General features: G+C 35.5%; 1 protein-coding gene and 1 pseudogene across 2 annotated transcripts in view; both read right to left on the bottom strand.

Annotated features, from left to right (window-relative positions):
* Positions 1–22,493, bottom strand: part of ADAM10 (ADAM metallopeptidase domain 10) — a 157,973-nt gene that overhangs the window by 37,792 nt on the left and 97,688 nt on the right. For both annotated transcript variants that reach the window (XM_053889028.1, XM_019441965.2), the window contains exons 5-8: positions 19,082–19,182; positions 6,742–6,891; positions 3,408–3,500; positions 40–223 (exon numbers count right to left, since the gene is read on the bottom strand). In XM_053889028.1, the coding sequence (XP_053745003.1) occupies positions 40–223; positions 3,408–3,500; positions 6,742–6,891; positions 19,082–19,182 (528 nt within the window). The remainder of the gene's footprint in view (positions 1–39; positions 224–3,407; positions 3,501–6,741; positions 6,892–19,081; positions 19,183–22,493) is intronic.
* Positions 1,704–1,816, bottom strand: LOC128773342 (U2 spliceosomal RNA; annotated as a pseudogene).

Genomic DNA, 22,493 nt, shown 5'->3' with positions numbered 1-22,493 from the left:
GTTTCAAGCATTAAGGCAAGAAACAGTTAAATAAACTACCTGAAGGTGCTCCAACCCAAGCCAGACCAAGAACACCATCATCAAAATCTCGGTCTGTGAAGACATAGGCCAAACAGTAGTCATCATGATTCTGCTCAGAATTCAATTCCAGAAACTTCTCCACGCCAATATTTGGGAATCGAAACGGATTTGTAGGGTCCTTCTCATCAGCAGTTGTGTTGATCTAAAATTCAAAACAATTATTTAAATAAGCAATTAAAGTTAGCAGAGCCTTTGTGTAAAGTCTTTGCTCCCCTTCTTCTGCATGTGCCTGCACAATATGCTTGGGACCCAAGGGAAATCAGGCCTGAATTAAGGCTTCTACAACTCATCCCCCAATGCCCCCACCCCTGAGCTGATTATAGAAGCTGAAAAGAAGGAAGGGGGGGTGGGGGAGTGCGGCGAGAAACAGAGTAGGAGAATTAAAATTGAGCATGTTAAATTTCTGGGCAAGGTTTGACCAGGTTCCTGAACACTGTGCATTCTCTTTGGGATGGAAAAACAAGTTCTTCTTGAAAGAAAAATTCTAATAAAAGTACAGCTTCTCAAATTTAATCATCTGAGTAAGTCTCTTTTAGTGCTAATCTCCTGCGCATGGTGGAAAATATAAGGATATAAAAACCTTAAACTTTAGCTAATTACTAGAACATAACATAGATATCAAACCCAAGACTGTCAATTCAACAGACAAATCGTTTTCTTGGTTCTCCTTGCCTAAAATCACAGGAGTCGAGCCCAATAAACTGCAAGTTCAATTGTTTTTCCCTGACTGTGGGCAAGATTTTATTTTTACTGACAATTCTCTTCTCTTACTGTATCAAGCTGAGTTCCTCCAGAATATTTCTTAAGATGCTTAGCTACTATACTCCTAGTGCAGGTTCTTCCTTCACAATCTGAAGAATAATCAGTTCTGATACCAAACTTCTACAAACAAAAGCTTTCATTTATTAGCCCCTGCCTCCTTTCAGAGATCCCTGCCTAACCTTTGAAGTCCTAGAACAATGTGGCTTTCCTCAAGTAAGTGAGAGCATTACAGACAGAACTGTTGATACAGAATAAAAAGGGGTATCCATGAAAGTAAACATTTTGTAGAAGGCAAACTTCATCCTATTGAAAATGTTGGTAGTAAAGGGAGGATATAACAGTTGATAAAATGAGAATGTTAGGTCTTTTTAGGATCCACACCCTTCAGTAAAACCAAGAGGCTTAGAAGCAGGATTGCAAAAACACTACTCAGGGCAACTGCCTAAGGACAGATTTCAGAACATCTGATTTATCTACTAACAATTAACTAAAAACAATCAGTAATGGTCATCTAACATAAATAATTCCAAAAGCTATCACACTACATTGTAAATAACACATGCTGAGAGACATGCTATAAATGGCTTTTTTCCCAGTCAAATGAAATTCCTTGATATTTCTGTAATATTGGCTACAAATAAAAACTCCATCTAAATTTTAGCTACCTATATCAGAAATGAGATAATTCTTATTTAAGTATTGATACGAACTTCAAATTAATTAATGGGTCACAAGGAATCTTCAGCAGATGAAATCTGAACTAAAATTTCAATCTCAGCTAAAAACCTGAAAACAACTAACTGCCACACTATCCATTCATACACATGCATTTCTTCATAATGCAAAGCATTTTACTCAAAAAAAAGTGCTTCACTAAATTTGTTCTGGTATTCTTTACTTTTCACTACTTTGCATTTTAAATTGATAAGAACAGAGACTACACTTGATCTTAGCCAAAAGGCCAAGAAGTGATTCACTACTTTGCATTTTATTGCTTTGCCTACTAAACAATATTTTTCTTGGTCATTTAAGGGTTTAAATTGCTCTCAATATACGTGAAAGAAATTGATTATGAACAATTCTTACATTATTTATCTACAAACCACATTTCACCTTAAACTCCAATTTAACATTTAATCGTACTACTAAGGATCAATTTTGCCTATGCTATTAAATATATTACATCCATGAACACAAATTATAGTTTAGTCAACCATATTTGAAGAAAGTTAGAAGCACAAAAATAAAGAAACCCTGTGGTAAAATACTTTCGTAAAATAATTTTTTTAATTCAGGTTCTTATCTAGTTTATGAATTCATATTCTTAAAAGCTATACACATTGAAAGATTCACATTTGGAAAACTTCTGAAACAACCAACCCAATTTTGTTAGTAATTTAAAATCTACTTATTTAAACTTATAACATTAAAACTAATCATCAGTGACCCTGTGGCTCTGGGTGAGCATTTCTCAAAATGTGTTCTACATTTATTTGGACTCTCAGTTGACATTAATGCAGCAAAGGTTCCATGGTCAAATTATTTCTGAAAATTATGAGTTTCAGGGCAGCTGGGTGGCTCAGTCAGTTAAGCGTCCAACTCTTGATTTCAGCTCAGGTCATGATCTCACAGTTCATGGCATCAAGCCCACATCAAGCTCCACACTAACAGCAGAGAGCGTGCTTGGGATTCTCTCTCTCCCTTGCTCTCTGCCCCTCCCTTGCTCTCTCTCTTTCTCTCTCTCAAAATAAACATTTTAAGAAAAAATTATGAGTTTCTCTCATGAAGGAATTCTCAAAATCTGAGATAAGTTAGCGTGCACTGTGAATTTACAAGATGAGGGTACAGTACTGTTTTTCCGACTTCCAATTTTATTTAACCGTTCCATCTATCTTTTCCTTCCCTGGAACACCAAATGAGACACACTCGGAAAAATACCACACAAAGCAAATCTTAAGAAGCTGGAAAATGACATCAGGGGGATAAAAGGTCAAGTACTATACCTGGAGTTATTGAAAAGTTATGGCTTTCTAAATGTTAATCAGACAGAATATAGTATGACTGTTACCTCTTTTGCAGTACAGATTACAGCCCTATAGATTTCGTTCTGAATCATAAACCCAGTGTGTGTGTGTGTGTGTGTGTGTGTGTGTGTGTGTGTGTGTGTAAAAGCCAAGAGTAAATATAGTAGGATCAGTAATGTAAAATAAACTATTACTACATAAAGATGAAGTAAAAACCAAGTATTTTTCTTTTTGTAAACATGGTCCTTATGGTCTTTCTTAATGTTCTGAACTACTGAAATTCCTTACTCTTGGGCTGTCTGGGTGGCTCAGTCAGTTGAACATCTGCAGCTCAGGTCATGATCTCACAGTCTGTGGGTTCGAGGCCTGCATCGGGCTCTGTGCTGACAGCTTAGAGCCTTGAGCCTGCTTCAGATTCTGTGTCTCCCTCTCTCTCTCTCTCTGCCCCTCCCCTACTTGTGCACGCACGTGCTCTCTCTCTCTCTCTCTCAAAAATAAATAAACATTGAAAAAAAATAAAAAAATAAAGGAATTCCTTACTCTTATTCGTTTCACCATGAAACTGATGTTGCGGATTCCAGAGAAGTCTGTGGTCTGGTAAATTGTATCAATTGCTTTAACATGACTGGATATCTATAGATTTAAAAAAAGAACAATATTTTAGAGGCAGTATTAAATGTAAAAAAAGACTGTGAATTTCCATCTCCCAAATCAAGAATTATTCATATTCGACCACACTCAAATTTTAAAATGTCTACATCATATACTGGATGAAAAGATGAAATAAGATTAGTCAACTAGGGCTGAGAGGGGAGATTCTGTGCCTTTTCCAGACTCGTCCCCAGCCAAAAACAAACATGCACTCTTGCTTGAATCATATAAAACTTTGTTCCCTCAATCAACCCTGCAATGTCAGACCTCCATGCCTTTTCACATGCTATTTTCTTATGCCTACAGTATCTTTATTTATCCTTCAGGCTTAGTTTGAATATCTTCTGTAAGAACTTCCCTGATAATAATCAGGACACTCAGTCATTCTCTGACTTTAGTCTTTCTATTGCTGCACTAGTACACATTCTCTAAGTTCTGTTGACCACTTTCTATACACTGGCACTGTTTTAGGTGCTAGGAATCTAATGGTGAACAAATAGAAAAGGTCCATACAAATTTACAAAGATTTATTCTAGAGGAGGAGGGATGAGAGGAAGTAATACAAACATAAATAAGATACATTCAGATTTGCTAAATTCTAGGGGCATCTGGGTGGCTCCGCTGGTTAAACGTCCAACTTTAGCTCAGATCATGATCTCACCGGTCATGGGTTCGAGCCCCAAGTCGGGCTCTGTGCTGACAGCTCAGAGCCTGGAGCCTGTTTTGAATTCTGTGTGTCCCTCTCTCTCTCTGCCCCTCCCTGACTCATGCTCCGTCTCTCTCAAAAATAAATTTTAAAAAAACATTAAAAAAAAAAAAAAGATTTACTAAATTCTAGGAGGAAATTAAACATGGTGATAGAACACAAAAGACTTCTCTGTTTATGTACCTGACTCCCAACTAAACTCTCTGGCTTCTAAACCACTTTCCCAACTTTATATATAAAAAGCATTCTTGCTACAATTTATGTAAAAGCATGTATATACACTCTTAAAACTATTTTCAAACAAATTATACAAACATGACACAGTCAGGTGGAAGAATGAACAATAATAATTTCACAAGTAGCTCAGGTTGACATACTGTTAAAGAAAGTCCTAACAATGCTGACAGGGTCTATTATAAATTCATGCTATCTAACCTCAGCTTGGCCTAGTAATCCCTTATCAGATTCTGTTTCTTCTCCATTCCTGACAGTAGTTCAAACATTCCTCCACAGATGATTATACTTCATACTTTACTGAGAGCTCGTCTTGATTCCCCTCCCTCCTAACCTTCAAATTTTTCTAACTTTATCCATTTCTATCTTTCTCAAAGTGTAATTCTTCCTTAAAGGGAAACTTTTCTTTATTCCTGATCCCAATCCTTACTGGCTGGACCTGCAAGAACATTGGCTCCTATCGATTTTTCTTTCTCTTGTACCTTACATTGCTTTTCTACTAGATCATTTTCCTCTTCCTACCAACTTGCTCCTGAGTATTCCCTGTCTTCCTTTCACCCCCAAATACTTCATAGTATTTCTAAATCACCATATCTTTTCCTATTTTTCACATTTCTTAAAAACCTTGCTGCTTCACTGGGGCACCTGGGTGGCTCAGGTGGTTAAGTGTCCGACTCTTGATTTCAGCTCAGGTCATGAGCTCACAGTTTTGTGGGCTCAGGCCCCACATTGGGCTCTGCTCACTGACCGTACAGAGCCTGCTTCAGATCCTCTGTCTCTCTCTCTCTCTGCCCGTCCCCAACTTGTACTCACATGCTCTCTCTCTCAAAATAAATAAACTTTTAAAAAATTAAAAAAAAAATTCTTGCTGCCTCAGCCAACCCATCCATTATGCTTGCAATGTTTTCACCTTCACGACTCTACCAAGAGCCGATTAAAACTCATCAATAACCTTCTAGTAACTAAAAATCAACTACCTTTTATAGTCTTTTTTGTCTTCGGTATTATTGAGGCATAATTGCAAATAAAATTGTAAGATGTTTAAAGTATACATCTTGATGATTTGATACATGTATACATTGTGAAAGGACTCCCCCTATCTAGTAAATTAACATATTGTAGTCATTCTTCATTCTCTTTGATATCTCTATAATATGACATTTTGTTTTGAAACTTGTTTCTTCCTTGGCTGATCCCAGTTCATCTCCAACATGTTTAACTATTATGTTTTCCCCCATAGCTTCTCTTCCTCATCCTACTCACTATATGCAGATATTATCCCTCAGTTTCCTCCCTTTTAATTTCATTCTCTCCCCTTATTTGAACTATATCTTTTGTACCCATAAATTCTATGCAGAAAGCTTAAGGTTAGGCTAACCTCTCCCAAACTCCAGGTCTACTTCAATATCCTAAGGAATGACCACTTGGCTTTTAAACACATCTAAAATTAAGCTAGTCAACACCACCAAAATGAGTCCATCATTTACACTATTGGCACCTGAATCCTCTTAGTCTCAAATCAAATTTGGAGTCAAAATGCATCCTCAAACTCTCACTGGGACTCTTCAACACGAAGGGTATCTTGCATGGTTATCTCCAAAAACTTTTTACTTTATAGTAAGTGTTGAAAAGACACAAATGCAAACAATGCAACTTTGAAAGCACCAAGTACAAAAAAAAAGCACTAAGTACAATGGGAATACAGAATAGAAATTAAATACTTCTTGTTGGAAGGATTCCTCTATTCTTCCATTCTTTAGGACCACAATTCAAAATTCAACCCTCTTACTCTTAAATATAGAGAACAAACTGAGGGTTGCTGGCAAGAGAGTGGGGAAGAGAGGAATAAATGGGCAAGGGGCATTAAGGAAGACACTTGTTGGAATAAGCACTGGGTGTTATATGTAGGGGATGAATCATTGGATTCTATTCCTGAAATCATTACTGCACTATATGCTAACTAACTTGGATGTAAATTTACAAAAAATAAATAAAAATTAAAAAAAAAAAAAAGAAAAGAAAATTCAATCCTCTTTTCAAAGCTAAGCTCCAGTGCTATCATCTTCATGAAATCATTTTCTTACACTTCAGCTTTTCATGACTCTAAAACATCCTAACTGGTCTTTCAGTCATCTGTGTACTTATCCTACATATTCTATAATTATTAAAAATACGTACTTTTTTTTCAAAAAAGAGATATGCCATAATTTTAATTTTAGAGGAAAATATAGGTATAATGAAACAGTGTGAGAACTCCTAAAATAGTAGCAAAATTATAAATACCTGGGCAATCACAGCTTCTCGTGTTCCATAATATTTAAAGAACAGATGATCAGTCTGAATATAAAGCTGACAAGTATTTCTTTCAGCTGAAGTTGTACGTTTTTTCCTCAAGTGTTCTGGACCATTAACAGCATGTTCTCCTTGAGGTGTCTATATGTCAAAAAAAGAGTCATTTCTGATAATTAGTATGCTTCACTATTATACTTCATACAACTAAGAATACACATTATGTACAATTTCATATTCTGCTTTATTATGTAACACCATAGGTATTCCCCCACACCATAAAAATTCTTATAAATCTCACTTTCAGTCTCATAACTATATATATAGACTATATAGATGATTTATAATTTATTCAAGCAATTCTTCCACTTTTAAACATTTTCAAAACATATTTTTTAATATATAATCCTTTAAATATAAAGCAAGTCTTATAGTAGCTTATACTACTTTGATATTTTCTTCTCTCTCCCTCTAACACCCAATCTATTACCTAGCCCCATCAAATTGATCTCCTAAATACCTAGGGAATCTGCCCATTATCTCTGGTGCCTTCACATTAGCCCTGGCTACCATCATTTATTACCTAGGGTACTGCAATATCTCTATCCATATCCACTACCGGCCTTCCCTCTATTCTCCAAACCACACTCTTTCCAAAATGCCAACTTGCAAAATTACCCACCTGCATAACATATTTCAATGGCTTCCTAATGCTCTAAGGATAAAGCTCTAAATGCTTTACATGTGCCACCAAATCAACATTGCAGTCTCTGCTTACATGCCCGGTTTCTTCTCATTCTATATTATTTCAAAGAGAGACTCTACCACATAACCCAACCCTAGCTCTCTGTGCTACAGCTAAACAGACTTCTTTCCAATCCTCCAACATCGTCTGTCTCCTGCCAGTCTTTGCACATGCACATACAGCTGCCTTCTCCTAACCAAGCTTTTTCCTTCAGACCCATCGATTACACCACCTCACAGAATGCACCCATGTCCCTTCCATAGTGCAACCTTATGGTATATTGTGTGGTGATTGGTTTAATTTGTTTCCAGCCTACCACCATTACTTCAACCACTAGAACAGGAGCTCCAGAAAGAACAATCCCTGTTTGCTTCTCACTATATTGCTATCACCTAACACAGACTTGGCAGGCAAACAGCAGATACTCAGTAAGTAAGAATTAACACTGCTACTGAATCCAAGCACTTAAACATTTGCTGACATCTGAGGACTCCATTTTAACTGAGTTTTGATGACATAGTTATGGAGAATTCAAATTAAATTAGATTTGGGGCACCTGGGTGGCTCAGTCGGTTAAGCATCCAACTTCAACTCAGGTCATGATCTCACCACTCATGGGTTCAAGCCCCACGTCAGGCTTTGTTCTGACAGCTCAGAGCCTGGAGCCTGCTTCGGATTCTGTGTCTCCCTCTCTCTCTGCCCCTCCCCTGCTTGCACATGTGCGCGCGCGCTCTCTCTCTCTCAAAAATAAACAAAAACATTAAATAAATTCTATTAAATAAATTAAATTAGATTTTAAGCCACAATTCCAAATTTACTCTCACATTTCATACTTTGCTTCTCCCTTGACAACTCCATGTTTCTCTGTTCTCTCAGTTACCACCTTCATTTTGCCTTTATCTATTTTCACTGAGTACAGCATTCGAGGGTGGCAGTTACTCAGCTTCACCACGCCCTACTGTCTTCTGCTTTCAATGGTCTCCAATGAAAAATGAGCTGTCATTTTTACTGTTGCTTCTGTAAAGGTGACTGGACTTTTTTTACTGGTTGCCTTTAAGAGTATATATCTTTCAGTTTTTAGACTTTTCTAATAACATCCTAGGGTGTTATTTTCACTGTAAAGTATTTATCCTGCTCTAACTACAGGGCTTACCAAAATTGTTGATATCCTCTGTCATATTTGGAAAAGTCTCTGCCCTATCTGTCCTTATTTCACTGTCATTTTTTCCCCTCCTGAGAAATCAATTATACATATGCTAGACCTTCTTGATGAGTCTCCTATCTCTTTTCTGTATTTTCTATCCTTTTGCTTCTGACTGGTTCATTCTGTTTTCTTATGATATACCACCCAGATCTAAATCCATCAAATTCTTAATTTCTGTTGTTATGTTTTTTAATTCTAGAATTTCCATCAGACTCTTTTGTTCATTTTCAGTTTTCTGCTGCAATTTTAAATTCCATCTTTATGTACTTGAACATATTAAAGTCTGTATCTGTGTCTGATCATTTCATTACCTCGAAACCTTTAGGCTGTTTACATGTCTGATACCCCAGTACAATGTAAACTCTTTGAGGGTGTACACTTTATGCCATTTACTCTTGCATCACTGATGTTTGGTATACAACTTTTCTCCTCTTGTTCTTCCATCATGTTGTCTCATTTGTTCATATGCTTATTATTTTCAGCTGAATGCCAGACAGCGTACATGAAAAACCACAGATAGAATTTTAGGCTTGAGGCGATGATATTTTTCTCAAGAGAAAATTTATTTTTGCTTCTGGCCTTCACCGTTAGGCTTGATGCACTAGTAATCCTGGATCACCTTACTTTAATCACAGATTAAGCAGCTGTGATGTAAAGCTGTAATCCCTTTGAAAGGAAGAGGTAGAACATTTTTTTGACCTACCCTTACTTCCAGGGAGTAGACCTTCAAGATCCAAACCTAAAGCACTACAGAGAAGGCCTCATGTACTATTTTTACCCTAAGGCTCAAGAATCTGGAGAGTTCTACTCAGCTTCTCAGTCTCTCAGCTACTTTATCGGAACTGGAAGACAGAGCTGGAGAAAAGGTAGATCCAAATGCCATGCTCACTCAGTCATCCTCATATTTTCCTAAGATCTAGCCCCATAATTCTTCACAGCCTTGTTCTCTCCCCAATGCCTCCAAGCCAATACACAAACACACACATGCAGACACACATATAAACATGTACATATGTACTTTTAAAATATTTATTTTAAAAAAATTTTATCTTGAGACCAGATTGGTTTTTATTAGCAGTTCTGAACAGGAAAAGGATTACTCTGTATCTTGAAAACAATTTTGTGGTAATTTTATGCATCCTGAATATTGTCTCAAAGCTTGTAATTGTCTTCATTTTGAGGTGTCTTTTACCCTTAATTTTCATATGGTGAAATATAACAAATTTTTTATAGTCAAAAGATTTTACATCATATTCTAAGAGTTTCTCTATCCCAAATTCCAAAATATTTTTAAATATCGTTTCAAACAATTTGCCCATTTTTTAATTGGAATTTGATGCATTATTTTAAGTGAGTTATAATACTTCTTTGTATATTCTGGAGAAGCCTTCTGCCAGATAGATGTACTGTTGACATTTTTTCACAGTCTGTGGCTTTTTATATTTTCTTAACTGTGTGTCTTTTGAGAAGATTTTAATTTTGACAAAGTCAAATTGATAAATTTTGGAGACTGGGTATTTTTTTTTTTTTTTTTAATATTTATTTTGAGACACAGAGACAGAACACATGAGCAGGGGGAGAGGTAAAGAGAGAGGAAGAGCCCAAGCAGGTTCGATGCATCAAAGTCAAGAGTCAGACACTCAACCAACTGAGCCACCAAGGTGCCCCTAGAATGGGTATTTTTGTGTCCTAAAAAATTGTTGCCTATAGCAAAGTCACAAAAACTTCTATGTTTTTTTTCTAGAAGTTTATGTTCTAGCCTTAAGTATATAGACTCATTATCTATTTTCAGTTAAATTTTGTATGAGGTGTTAAGTGTATAGGTTGAGGTTCGATTTTTTTTTTTCCATACGGATATCCAATTAATTATACCAGTACCATTTGTCAGACTGCTCTTTTCGCCTTTAAATTACCGTGGGACTTTTGAGGAAATCAACTGACCTTATGGACTCTCTATTCTGTTCCATGGATTTATACGTCTAACCTTAGGTCAAGAGGACACTATCTCGATTACTATAGCTTTATAGTAAGTCTTAATATCAGGCAGTGTAAATCCTCTAGTATGTGCTTTTTTGAAAGTTCTTTTGGCTATTCTAGATCCTTTACATTTCAGCCTAACTTTCAGAATCAGTTTATCAATTACTAGATAAATCCCCACTAAGATTTTGATAGGTGTTGCACTGACTCTACAGAAGAGCCTGGGGAGAATTGATATATTGAGTCTTCCAAACAATAAACACAACATATTCCTCTATTTATTAAGATATTTTATTCTTCTTGGCAATGTCTTACAGTTTTCATATATATGCCTTGTGCGTATTTTATTAAATTTATTCTAAGTATTTTATATTCTTAATCATACTTTTAGAGGTTTTTTCAAAATTTATTTTGAGAGAGACAGAAAGACAGTGAGAGAGCATGGGGGAGGGGCAGAGAGAGAGAGAGAGAAAGAGGGAATCCACAGCAGGCTCCACACTGTCAACTTAGAGCCCAATGGGGGACCTGAACTCATGAACCACAAGATTATGACCTGAGCCAAAATCAAGAGTCAGATGTGTAACCAACTGAACCACCCAGGCACCCCTAGACGGTTTTTTTGAATTTCATTTTCTAAATGTTCATTGGTAGTATACAGAATACAACTGATTTTTGCATACTGACTTTTTATCTATCCTGTATCCTTGGAAAATTCACTTACTAATTTTGTAACTTTTCCTAGATTCATTAGGACTTTCTAAGCATGCTCTCAATTCACCTACAAATAAATGCAGTTTATTTTCTTTATAATCTACATGCCTTTCATTTCTTTTTCTTGCCTAATTGTGCTATGACCGTGATGTGTTATCTTCTTTTAAATATTGCTGAGTTTGACTTGTTAATATTTTAAGAAATTTTGCATACATATTTATAAGGGATGTTGGTTTGTAGTTTAGTTTTCTTACAATGTCTTTGTATAGTGTGGGTATCAGGATAATGCTGGCCTGACAGAATGTGCTAAGTTTTCCTTTCTCCTTTATTTTCTTAAGGGCTTTGGGTAAGATTGATATTATTTTTTAAATGTTTAGACTTCAAGAGTGAAACTACGGGGCGCCTGGGTGGCTCAGTCGGTTAAACGTCCACCTTTGGCCCAGGTCATGATCTCATGGCTCGTTAGTTCGAGCCCCGCATCGGGCTCTGTGCTCACAGCTGAGCCTGGAGCCTGATTTGGATTCTGTGCCTCCCTCTCTCTCTGCCTATTTCTCTCTCTCTCTCCTTCAAAAATAAACATTAAATAAATTTTTTTTAAAAAGAGTGAAACTATATCTGGGCTTGAACATTCCTTAACGGAAAATTATTAAGTATCAATCTAATCTCATGGTATACACACCTTCTATTCTATTTTTGCTTGTTTTTCTTATTTTGTATGTGTAAAGGAATTTGCGTATTAAGTTGGCTGTTGAATTTATTGGCTCAATGTACTGAAAACTTAAACTACTAATGTGTATGGTAATATCCCCTCTTTCATTCCTGACACTATTAATTTGTGTTTTCTCTTTATTTCTTGATCAGACTAGCTAAAAGTTTATCAATTATATTAACCTTTTCTATTGATTTTTCTCGTTTTTATATCATTGATATATCTCTTACCTATTGTTTTATTCTTCATACTTTGAGTTCAATTTGTACTTCCTAATCTAGCTTTTTTTTTTTTTTTTTTAAGAGAGAGTGTGCAAGTGGGGGAGAGGGGCCAAGGGAGGGAAAGAGTGAAAGCGGGGGGGGGGGGGGAGAGAAAGAGGGAGGGAGAGAGGGGGAAGGGAGAGGGAGAGGGAGAGATGGAGAGACAGGGAGAGAGAGGGGGAGAGAGGGAGAGAATATGAATCTTAAACAGGCTCCATGCTCAGAAGCCCAACAAGAGGCTCGATCCCATGACCATGAGATCATGCATGACTTGAGCCAAATCAAGAGTCGGACACTCAACCAACTAAGCCACCCAAGCTACCCCTCTTCTCTAGCTTTTTAAGGTGGATGCTTGTATGAGTGATTTCTAGATCTTTCTTCTTTTCCAATATGATCATTTAAAACTTTACATTCTTTGTTGTTAGCAGATGTTTAATGTGCATTCTTTACTTCTTTGTATAGACCTAAATTTCCATCTGGTACCTTTTTCTACCCAAAGAACATCCTTTAACATTTCTTGCATTTAAATTTTCTTTCAGTGGTTATACAACTTAAGCTGAATCTAACAAATTTTATTGTCTTGTATTTTTGTTATCATTCACTTCAAAATGTTTTCCAATTGCATTATTTTCCAATTGTCTTATTTACATATGACTTAATTTCTAAAAATTTTAGGATTTTCCAAATTTTTTATTACTGATTTCTAATTTAATTTCCTTGAGACTTAAGAACTTATTCTATGTAACTTCAATCCTTCTAAAGTTATTGGGACTTATTTTGCAGCCTGGCATATGTTAGCAAATGTTCATGTACACTTGTAAAGAGTATGTATCTGCTACTGTTGAGTGGAAAGTTCTTTAAGTGTCAATTAGGTTGGGTTGGTTCAGAGTGGTGTTCAAGTGCCCTATATCCTAAATGATTTTCTGTCTACTTGCTCTATCAACTTATCAGTCAACTTACTTGTTTACTCAGAAATGAGTGTACCTCTGACTATACTTTGTAGATTTTTCCATTTTTCCTTTCAGTTTTGTCAGTTTTTCCTTAATATATTTCATAGCTCTATTAATAACTGCACTATTAACTAACTTTTAGGGATTATTTCTCTTGAAGTAAAATGTCCCCCCCCCCTTGTCTACAGTAATATTCTGTAAACTAATATACATTCTTTGATATTAATATGGTTACTCTAACATTCTTATGATGAGTGCTTGTGTGATACATGTTTTGTTATCCTTTTACACTGTGTCTTTTACATTAAAAAAAATTTTTTTAACATATATTCATCTTTGAGAGACAGAGGCAGAGTGCGAGCAGGAGAGGGATAGACAGAGAGGGAAACACAGAACACAAAGCAGGCTCCAGGCTCTGAGCTGTCAGCACAGACCCCAATGTGGGGCTTGAACCCACAAACCGTGAGATCATGACCTGAGCCGAAGTTAGACACTTAACTGACCGAGCCACCAGGCACACCTCTGTGTCTTTACATTTAAACTGCGTTTCTTTTAGACAGATTTGGTCTTACTTCTTTAATCACTCTTACATTCAGCTTTTTAAATCAATATGTGTAGTCCACTGACATTTAATGTAATCATTAATATGGTTAGATTTAAAATTACCATCTTGGTATTTATTTTCTATTTGTCCCATATGTTCTTTGTTCTTTTTTTTTTCCTACCTTCTTTTGGATTAACTGAATATTTTAAATTACAGTTAACCCCTGAACAACCCAGGGATTAGGGATGCTGACCACTCACACAGTTGAAAATCCACATATAACTTTTGACTCCCCCCAAACTTAAATACCATAGCCTGTTGTTGACTGGAAGCCTTACCGATTACTAGTAAGTTAAAATGTATTTTGCGTATTATATGTATTATGCACTATATTCTTATAATAAAGCTAAATAAAATCAGAAGAAAGAGAAAATACATTTACAATGCTGTAGTTTATGTACTGTACAGTATTTACAGGAAAAAAAATCCACATATAAGTGGACTTGTACAGTTCAAACCCATGTTGTTCAAGGGTTAACTGTACATATGATTTCCTTTATTGCCCTGTTAAATGTATCTCCACTATTTTTTTCAGTGCTAATTCCAGGACAGGGGACATTTCTGCAAACATCTTCCTCAAAGGACTGATAGTAAATACTTAAGACTTTTGGGCCACATTGTCTCTGTTACAACTACCCAACTCTATCAGTATAGTGCAAAGGCAGCCACAAACATGCATCTATGAATGACTGTGGTTGCGTTCCAGAACTTTACTTACAAAGCAGGCAGCTGGCCCAAGGGCTGTAGTTTGCTGAGTTTGCTGAGTCTACCTGACAAAATTATGCTGCTTCCTGTATAGTGTTAAGAAGATTACAACAATATACTTCCACTCTTCCCCTTCTTATCCTTTGTGCTATTATCATAAATTTTGATTCTTCGTATATTATAAACTCATTTTACATTGTTACTATTTTAAATAATCATCTTCTTAAAGAAAGTACTTATATGATAAAAATGTCCTTTATATTTTACCTATGTATTTACTATTTTAGGCTCTTCACCTCTTTGTATAAATCTGCATTTCCATCTGGTGTTCTTTTTCTACCTGAAAAACATCCCTTGACATTTGTTGCAATGTAAATCTCCTAGAAGCAAATTCTCTCAGCTTTTGCCTAAAAAAGATCTTTAGGGGCACCTGAGTGGCTCAGTCGGTTAAGCATCTGAGTTTGGTTCAGGTCATGATCTCACGGTCCATGGGTATGAGCCCCATGTTGAGCTCTGTGCTGAGAGCTCAGAACCTGGAGCCTACTTTGGATTCTGTGTCTCCCTCTCTCTCTGCCTCTCCCCACCTCATGCTCTGTCTCTGTCTCTCAAAAATAATAAACATTAAAATAAATTTTAAGATATTTAATTCACACTCATTTTTAAATATTATTCTCAGAGAATAAAGGATCTTAGTTGGAAAGGTTTCTTTCAACATTTTAAAGATGTCATTCCATATATGTCTTCAGTTTGCAATGTGTGATAAGCAGTCAGCAGTTTTTCTTACAATATTTGCTTCCCTGTATGTAAACGTATATTCTTTTCTATGGCTTTTTATTTTTAAGGACTTTATTTTTAAGTAATCTCTACATTCAACGTGGGGCTCAAGCTCACAATCCCAAGATTCAATGCTCCACCAATGGAGCTAGCCAAGTGCCCCTCTATGGCTGCTTTTCTGATGTTCTCATTTCCAGTAATTTGGTTTTTTAATATGTCCTGGTATGCTTTTATGTTTATCCTGCTCAAGTTTCACTGAGCTTCTTAGGTTATGGGTTAAAATTTTTCTTCATATCTTAAAATTCTGGAAACATTACTCTTTCAAATATTTTTTCTACTTTCCTTCCTCCTTGGAATCCAATTGTTTTCTTTATTTTCGTTCTTTCCGGTTAGATTTGGGTTGTTTCTATTCTTCTACCGTCCCTTATTCAAGTTTACTCATGTTATCTTCTGCAATAACTAATTTGCTCTTAAGTCTCTCCATTAAATTCTCCAATTCAGAAAATGTACTTTTCATAGTTTGTAAGTTACATCTGGGTCTTTATTATAATTTCTATTCTCTCCTGTTTGTTTTCATGTTTTTCTGTAACTCTTTGAACATATTAATGATAGTTGTTTTAAAGTCCTTGTGTACTAATGCCTATAATTTTTGGTTCTGTTTCTGATCACATTTTTATCTTTTTATCATCCAGTAATGTTTTTTGAATGTTAGACATTCAAATGTAACATTACTAGATATGTACATTGCTGAGTATCTGCATTCTGTGTCTTCCTTTAATAAATATTATTGAGTTTTATTTTGACAGGGAGCTAATTTACTTGAAATCACTTTGATCTTTCTCAAGCTTCATTTTTCAGCTTTATAAAGGAAGGCTTGGAGTAGTCTTTACTCTAGGGTAAGGTCAACCTACTCCTAGCATGTCGGGATCTCGACCAAGTGTAATTCCTTACAGTTGTTCAATTTAGTTTCTCCAGTAGTTTGTCTTTGTCTAGTAGTTGTCTAATAGAATCTCACCCTATGCATCCAACAGATGAGTATTCAGCTAAAACTCAAGGCAACCTCTGTCCAGATATCTGGAGCTTTTTCTCAGTGTAATCCTCTCCTCTCAGGTACTCTGCCCTAAGTCCAGATACCTCATCCTCCCTAAACTTTGACTTGTCTCTTCAACTCAGCAAGACTGCTATGTACTTCTTACTCTTCTTGAGATCCCCTTCCTCTGTGCCATACCTAAAATTTTGCCACCAGCCAAAAAAAAAAAACAAACAAACAAAAAACAAACAAAAAAAAACCCATCAGGGAAATCACAGAGAGATTTAGAGAGACAATTCTTTCATATATTCTGCAAGTAGTCTAGTTGGAAATCAGTTACTCCATCACAGCTGGAAGTTAAAATCTCTATTTACTTTTTCCACTAAGAGTTTCAAAGTTTTCATTTAGACATTTAGTACTTTAATATATCTGGAGTTTTATACATGATGTGAGATGGAGACCTGACTTCATTTTTTTTCAAATGTACATTTTTTTCTGGCTCCAATTATTCAATGGTCTCTACTTTTCCACATTGATTTGAGATTCCACCTCTACTACTTAACAACAAAGTTTCACACGTGTATGGGTCTCTTCCTCAGTATTCAATTTTATTCCTCTGGTCAATTTGTTCATCCTATGCTAATATCACACTCTCAAGTATTATAATCAGTCATAAAATCTTCCAGAGTAAATCCCTCTTTACAGTTTACAATCTTTAGGTGGTCCCTACTTCTTCTTAGCCTTTACTTTTCTGTATAACATTCTCAACCCATCGTGTGGTGTGAATAACCTTGTTGTAATTTATATTGGAATTGCAGTGAACCTACAAATCAATATGAGGAAAATTGGTATTTTTATAATATGAGGTATTATTTTCCACAAATATGGTATATCTCTCCTTTTATTTAAAATCAATCTTCTTTAACATTTCTTCCAAAGTTCTACAATTTTCCTTATTTAACCCTTATAATCCTTTGTTACACTGCTTCTTTCAATACATGGTATTCTTGATACTATTATTAATGATGTCCTCTCTTTCATTACATTTCTGGTAGTCTACTGCTGATATAAAGAAATGCAACCTACTTTCATATATGAATATTGTATCGAGCCACTGCTAAACTCTTATATTTAGCAATCTGTAGTCTTGTCCTCTCTATTCATATCACCAATACCTTAGTACAGGCCACTATTGTCAACTGAAACAACTTCTAATTAGTCTCCTAGTCTCTAGGTTTGCACTCCACCCTGGAGTTAAAAATTCTTTTTTTTTTTTTTAACTTATTTATTTTAAGTAATGTCTATACCAACAAGGGGCTCAAACTCAAGACCCTGAGATCAAGAGTCACATGCTCTTTCACTGTCTTCTGAGTCAGCTGGGCGCCCCTGGAGTTAAAAATTTTTACTGGTCTTGTTATCTCTCCTTTGTATACACTACTCCTCCTGTCTTCCTATCTCTTTGCAGCCAACCTAACTTCTCCTTATTCTTTTAGTTTCTGATTGCTGTCCTCAAATACTTCCTAGACTAAATTAACTATTCCTTTTATGCTTAATCCTCCATCTCTTATCACTCTCAATTGTTTCTGTCTCCAATTAAACTACAGTTGATCCCTGAACAAACCCTTCAGAGGTCTGAACTGTGTGAGTCCATTTATATGTGGATTTTTTTTCCACACATAAACTACAGTACTGTCAATGTATTTTCTCTTCCTTCTAATTTTCTTAATAACATTTTTTAATCTAGCTTACTTTACTGTAATAATACACTATATGATCATATAACATACAAAATCCATTAATCAACTATTTGTGTTATCAGTAAGGTATCCAGTCAATAGTAGGCTATTAGTTTTGGGGGAGTCAAAAGTTACACGTGGATTTTCAACTGCATGAGGGTCGGCACCCCTAACTACCATGTTGTTCAAGGGTCAAGTTGTATTAACTTTTTGAGAACAAGCTTGTATCTTCATTTCCACATACTCCCAGAACCTACCAGTCTTTAACATGTTAGAAGATTGATACATAACTGTTCAACAAGTGCAAAAATAAAATCTCACTTGTATTTGAAAGATCCCCTGAAATAGAATTGTTTGTCCCACTCTGCAGATCAAGAAATGCACAAATCTGCATTTGTGACTCAAGAAACTCAAGCAACATTACTCTATCTTACTACTTATAGGATGACAAAATACATAATAAATGTTTACCATAAATATAATTTTTTCATTTAAATTTGTGTTTTGAATAACTATTTTTAAGAAGGTCAAAAAAAGAGTTAAAAAAAAAAAAACACAATAGTCACTGGGGCGCCTGGGTGGCTCAGTCAGTTAAGCGACCAGCTCAGGTCATGATCTTAAGATTTGTGGGTTCAAGCCCCGCGTCAAGTTCTGTACTGACAGCTCAGAGCCTGGAGCCTGCTTTGAATTCTGTGTCTCCCTCTCTCTCTGCCTCTCCCCAACTCTGTCTCTCTCTTTCAAAAATAAATAAACATTAAAAGAATTTTAAAGAAGTTTTAACTTATAATCATCATCATCATCATCATCATCATCTCTCCACAGAGGCATAAATCTTTCAGAAATTCCAGAACATATGTTTTTTTAATGCAGGAACACATGCCAAAGACCATTTCCATTTCTTAAATGCAAGCTAGTATTAAAATCCTTACCTGTGTTACTTCCTCTACACCAGTCATCTGGTACTTCCTCATCCTTTCAAATACTGAATGATCTGCACAGCCCCCCTGTGGACCATATTTATGGGGATAGTCTACAACACAAAGAAGCAGTGTCATTACTATCACATGCTTGATATTACTAATTACCTGATAAATGAAAAACAATGTCACAATTCATGAAAGCCACCAATACTTGCTGAGCATTCTCATTTTAAAACCTGGCAGGTTTGTAAGTTTTCCCTCAATAAAATATCACTGGTCTCTAGATTTTTGTCATATAGATGATTTGTGAATTCTAAAAAGAACAATAATATTCCTTATTCTAGGTTTAATTTTCCCAACCTTTCCTGCTTCAGATATATAAAGTATGTTAATACTGAAATTTACTTCATTTTGTAATTTATAACATTCCCTCCACATTAAATTTCATATGCTGCACATGTACACCTCAAGCTGAACTACAGTTAGACTAATATAATATTCTACTGGCTTGAATTCCTTCAATGAATACCAACTGGACTCAAGGAAAAGTGATTTAGGAACATGCTCCATGGCATAGTAAAAGGAGACTGAGTTTAAATTTCTTCCATGTGTAATTCAAGTGAATGCTATTAGCCAGGAACAATTTTATCATCATTTGTTTTCCCTTTATAATTAAGCAGTGATTATTTTTAGTCTTTTAAAAGTTTATTCCATTCTGTCAAATTTCATGTACTTCTCCCTTATTAGGGTTCTCCATATTCATGAACATATTTCATAATTTAATCAAGTTACCATAATTAAGAGAACTGTCAAAATAAAAATACCAAGACATGGGTGAGAGGGGAAGCACTGAAAAGTCCGTAAGTAGTTTAAGACATAATACACAGAACTATAATTAGAAATACTGCAGGCAGTTTCTTAAGAAAATCTAGAACCTTGGGGCTCCTGGGTGGCTCAGTTGGTTAAGCCTATGACTCTTGGTTTTGGCTCAGGTCATGACCCCACAGTTTGTGAGATGGAGCCCTGTGACAGGCTCTGCACTGACAGCGTGGAGCCTGCCTGGGATTCTCTCTCTCCCTCTCTACACGGCCCCTTCCCTCCTCACGTTCGTTCTCTCAAAATAAATAAACTTTTTAAAAAAGAAAAAAAAAAAATCCAGAACCTATAGTGGATACTAGTGGCCTATTTCTTTGGAAATAGTAATAATTTTATTTCAAATTTATTTAAATTCTAGTTAACATATAGTGTAATACTGGTTTCAGGAGCAGAATTAAGCAATTCACCACTTACATATAACACCCAGTGCTCATCATAATACAATACAAATTTATTTATTTATTTATTTATTCATAATTTTTTTTTGACATTTATTCATTTCTGAAAGAGAGACAGAGCATGAGTGGGGGAGGGGCAGAGACAGAGGAAGACACAGAATCCAAAGCAGGCTCTAGGCTCCGAGCTATCAGCACAGAGCCCGACGCGGGGCTCGAACTCACCAACTGTGAGATCATGACCTGAGCCAAAGTCGGACGCTCAACCGAGCCACCCAGGTACCCCAATACAATACAAATTTAAACTGGCAGTTAAGAAGTAGTGGTATGGACAACCTACATTTACTGATATTAATAACTCTGACTTAAACTTTAAATTAGTTTTTTATTAGAGGTCAAGACTGCAAAAGCTGTAAAATTCTGATCAATAAATGTGAGATGATTGACTTAAAAAGGTACCACTTTATAACCTCACATGTATAAAGTGACTTAGGTAAGGATCATCGATGGATACTAAAATCACTAGGTGAAAGATATGAGGTAACAGGATATTCATGGTCACTGAAAGTATCACCCCATAAATTACTTACTAATTATAAAGGAAAAAGATAACTTCACACTAAAGATGTGGTAATGATCACTTCATTTACCAGGTAATGAAGCGAAGCACTACCAGTAGTAGAGAGATATGTGCCTCTTGACGCAATGCAATAAGGAATGCCCAGCTATCCCTCTACAGTATTCTTGACAAAATATGCTCATTGAACCTAATCATGAATAAACAATCAAACACACACCAAAATGCAGAATATCCTAAGTCACGGACCTAGACATGTGAAAATCAGCAATGTCACTTAAAGGGGGGAAAAAAAACAGAAAAAGTTGAGAACTAAGGGTGGAGAGCCTGGCAATAGAGACACTAAAAAAGACATAATAAACAAATGTCAAAAAGGTATTTTTAGTACAACTGAAAAAATGTGATTCTTTTTACCAAATTAATACCAATTTAAATTAATACCAAAAAAATATGGTATTACTGAATTAATGTTAAAATTTTTAGGGGTGAAACACTACTAGCTATTTAGGAAAATGTACATATGCTTAGGGATATGCGTTTTAGGGGATGAATTTACATTTGAAATTTTCAAAATAAAATTAGGACTAAAGGACTGCAATATTGTTGGAACAAACTTAAATGATTTCAAAGTGGAAAACATACAACTGAAGTGCTAAATGAGAAAAAAATTAATACATTTATTATTTTACCATTTCAAAGTTTGGCTGTGGGAAAATACAATATCATCCAACATGTATCTAATAAGAATCTACCACAAAGGCTGAAAAGTTTTTCAATATGAATATGCCCAGAGTTTTAATTCTCACCTTTTAGAATATTTGGGGTTATTATCACAATACCATCTTCTGATACTATAATTTTAACCTGAAAATATCCCAATAAGCCTTGCCCAGATTCTTAATGGAATCTAACTTGCCTGAACCACCACGTGAAGAAGTTCCTCCATACCAAGAACACTCATTTTAATAAATAAGGAAAAATTATACAGGCATACTCATAGACAAGTGTATACACATACTTAAGCACCTTTTGCAGTTAACAGAATTTAGATCCCTTGAAATTTTGCTCCTTACTTTAATTTTTATTAAAAAGCCAGGTTCAGAGTTTGATATTATTTATAAATCCATAATTTTGTACTATTTTATTTTACTCCCATGCTAGGACAGTCCAGTCTCTAGTAACTAAGAACGTGGACTGATTCTTTGGCTTAGTTTTCCCTGAACTCCTGGCTAAGGAAATGGTTTATCTAAGATAACAATGTGTATAAGGAGGAACCCCTCTGCTGATGACTGTGGCAGCAACTAGGCAGATAAGTAAAAACTGTACTCAGAATTACTGATACACAAAATATTTTGCCATATAAAATGGATGAAACTATACATTTTCAAAAGTTTAGTTTCTGTTCCAATGTGATAAGCAACTAAATTTATGATTCAATTAGTACATTATGTTTTTATTTTTCCATTAATGGGTCAGTGTGTGGTGCCCTAATTTAGATTTGTTTATTAAGTCAGTATTTAAGTTAATAAGAATCTATTTCACCACTTACTTAGGCTAATTAAAATCAATGAAA

This window comes from Panthera pardus, unplaced genomic scaffold, assembly GCF_024362965.1.
Source record: "Panthera pardus isolate Hobbes unplaced genomic scaffold, ASM2436296v1 HiC_scaffold_24, whole genome shotgun sequence".
In the NCBI taxonomy this organism is placed as follows: domain Eukaryota; kingdom Metazoa; phylum Chordata; class Mammalia; order Carnivora; family Felidae; genus Panthera; species Panthera pardus.
Note: the sequence above shows the minus strand (reverse complement) of the source record. Positions and strands in the feature narration are given on the sequence as shown.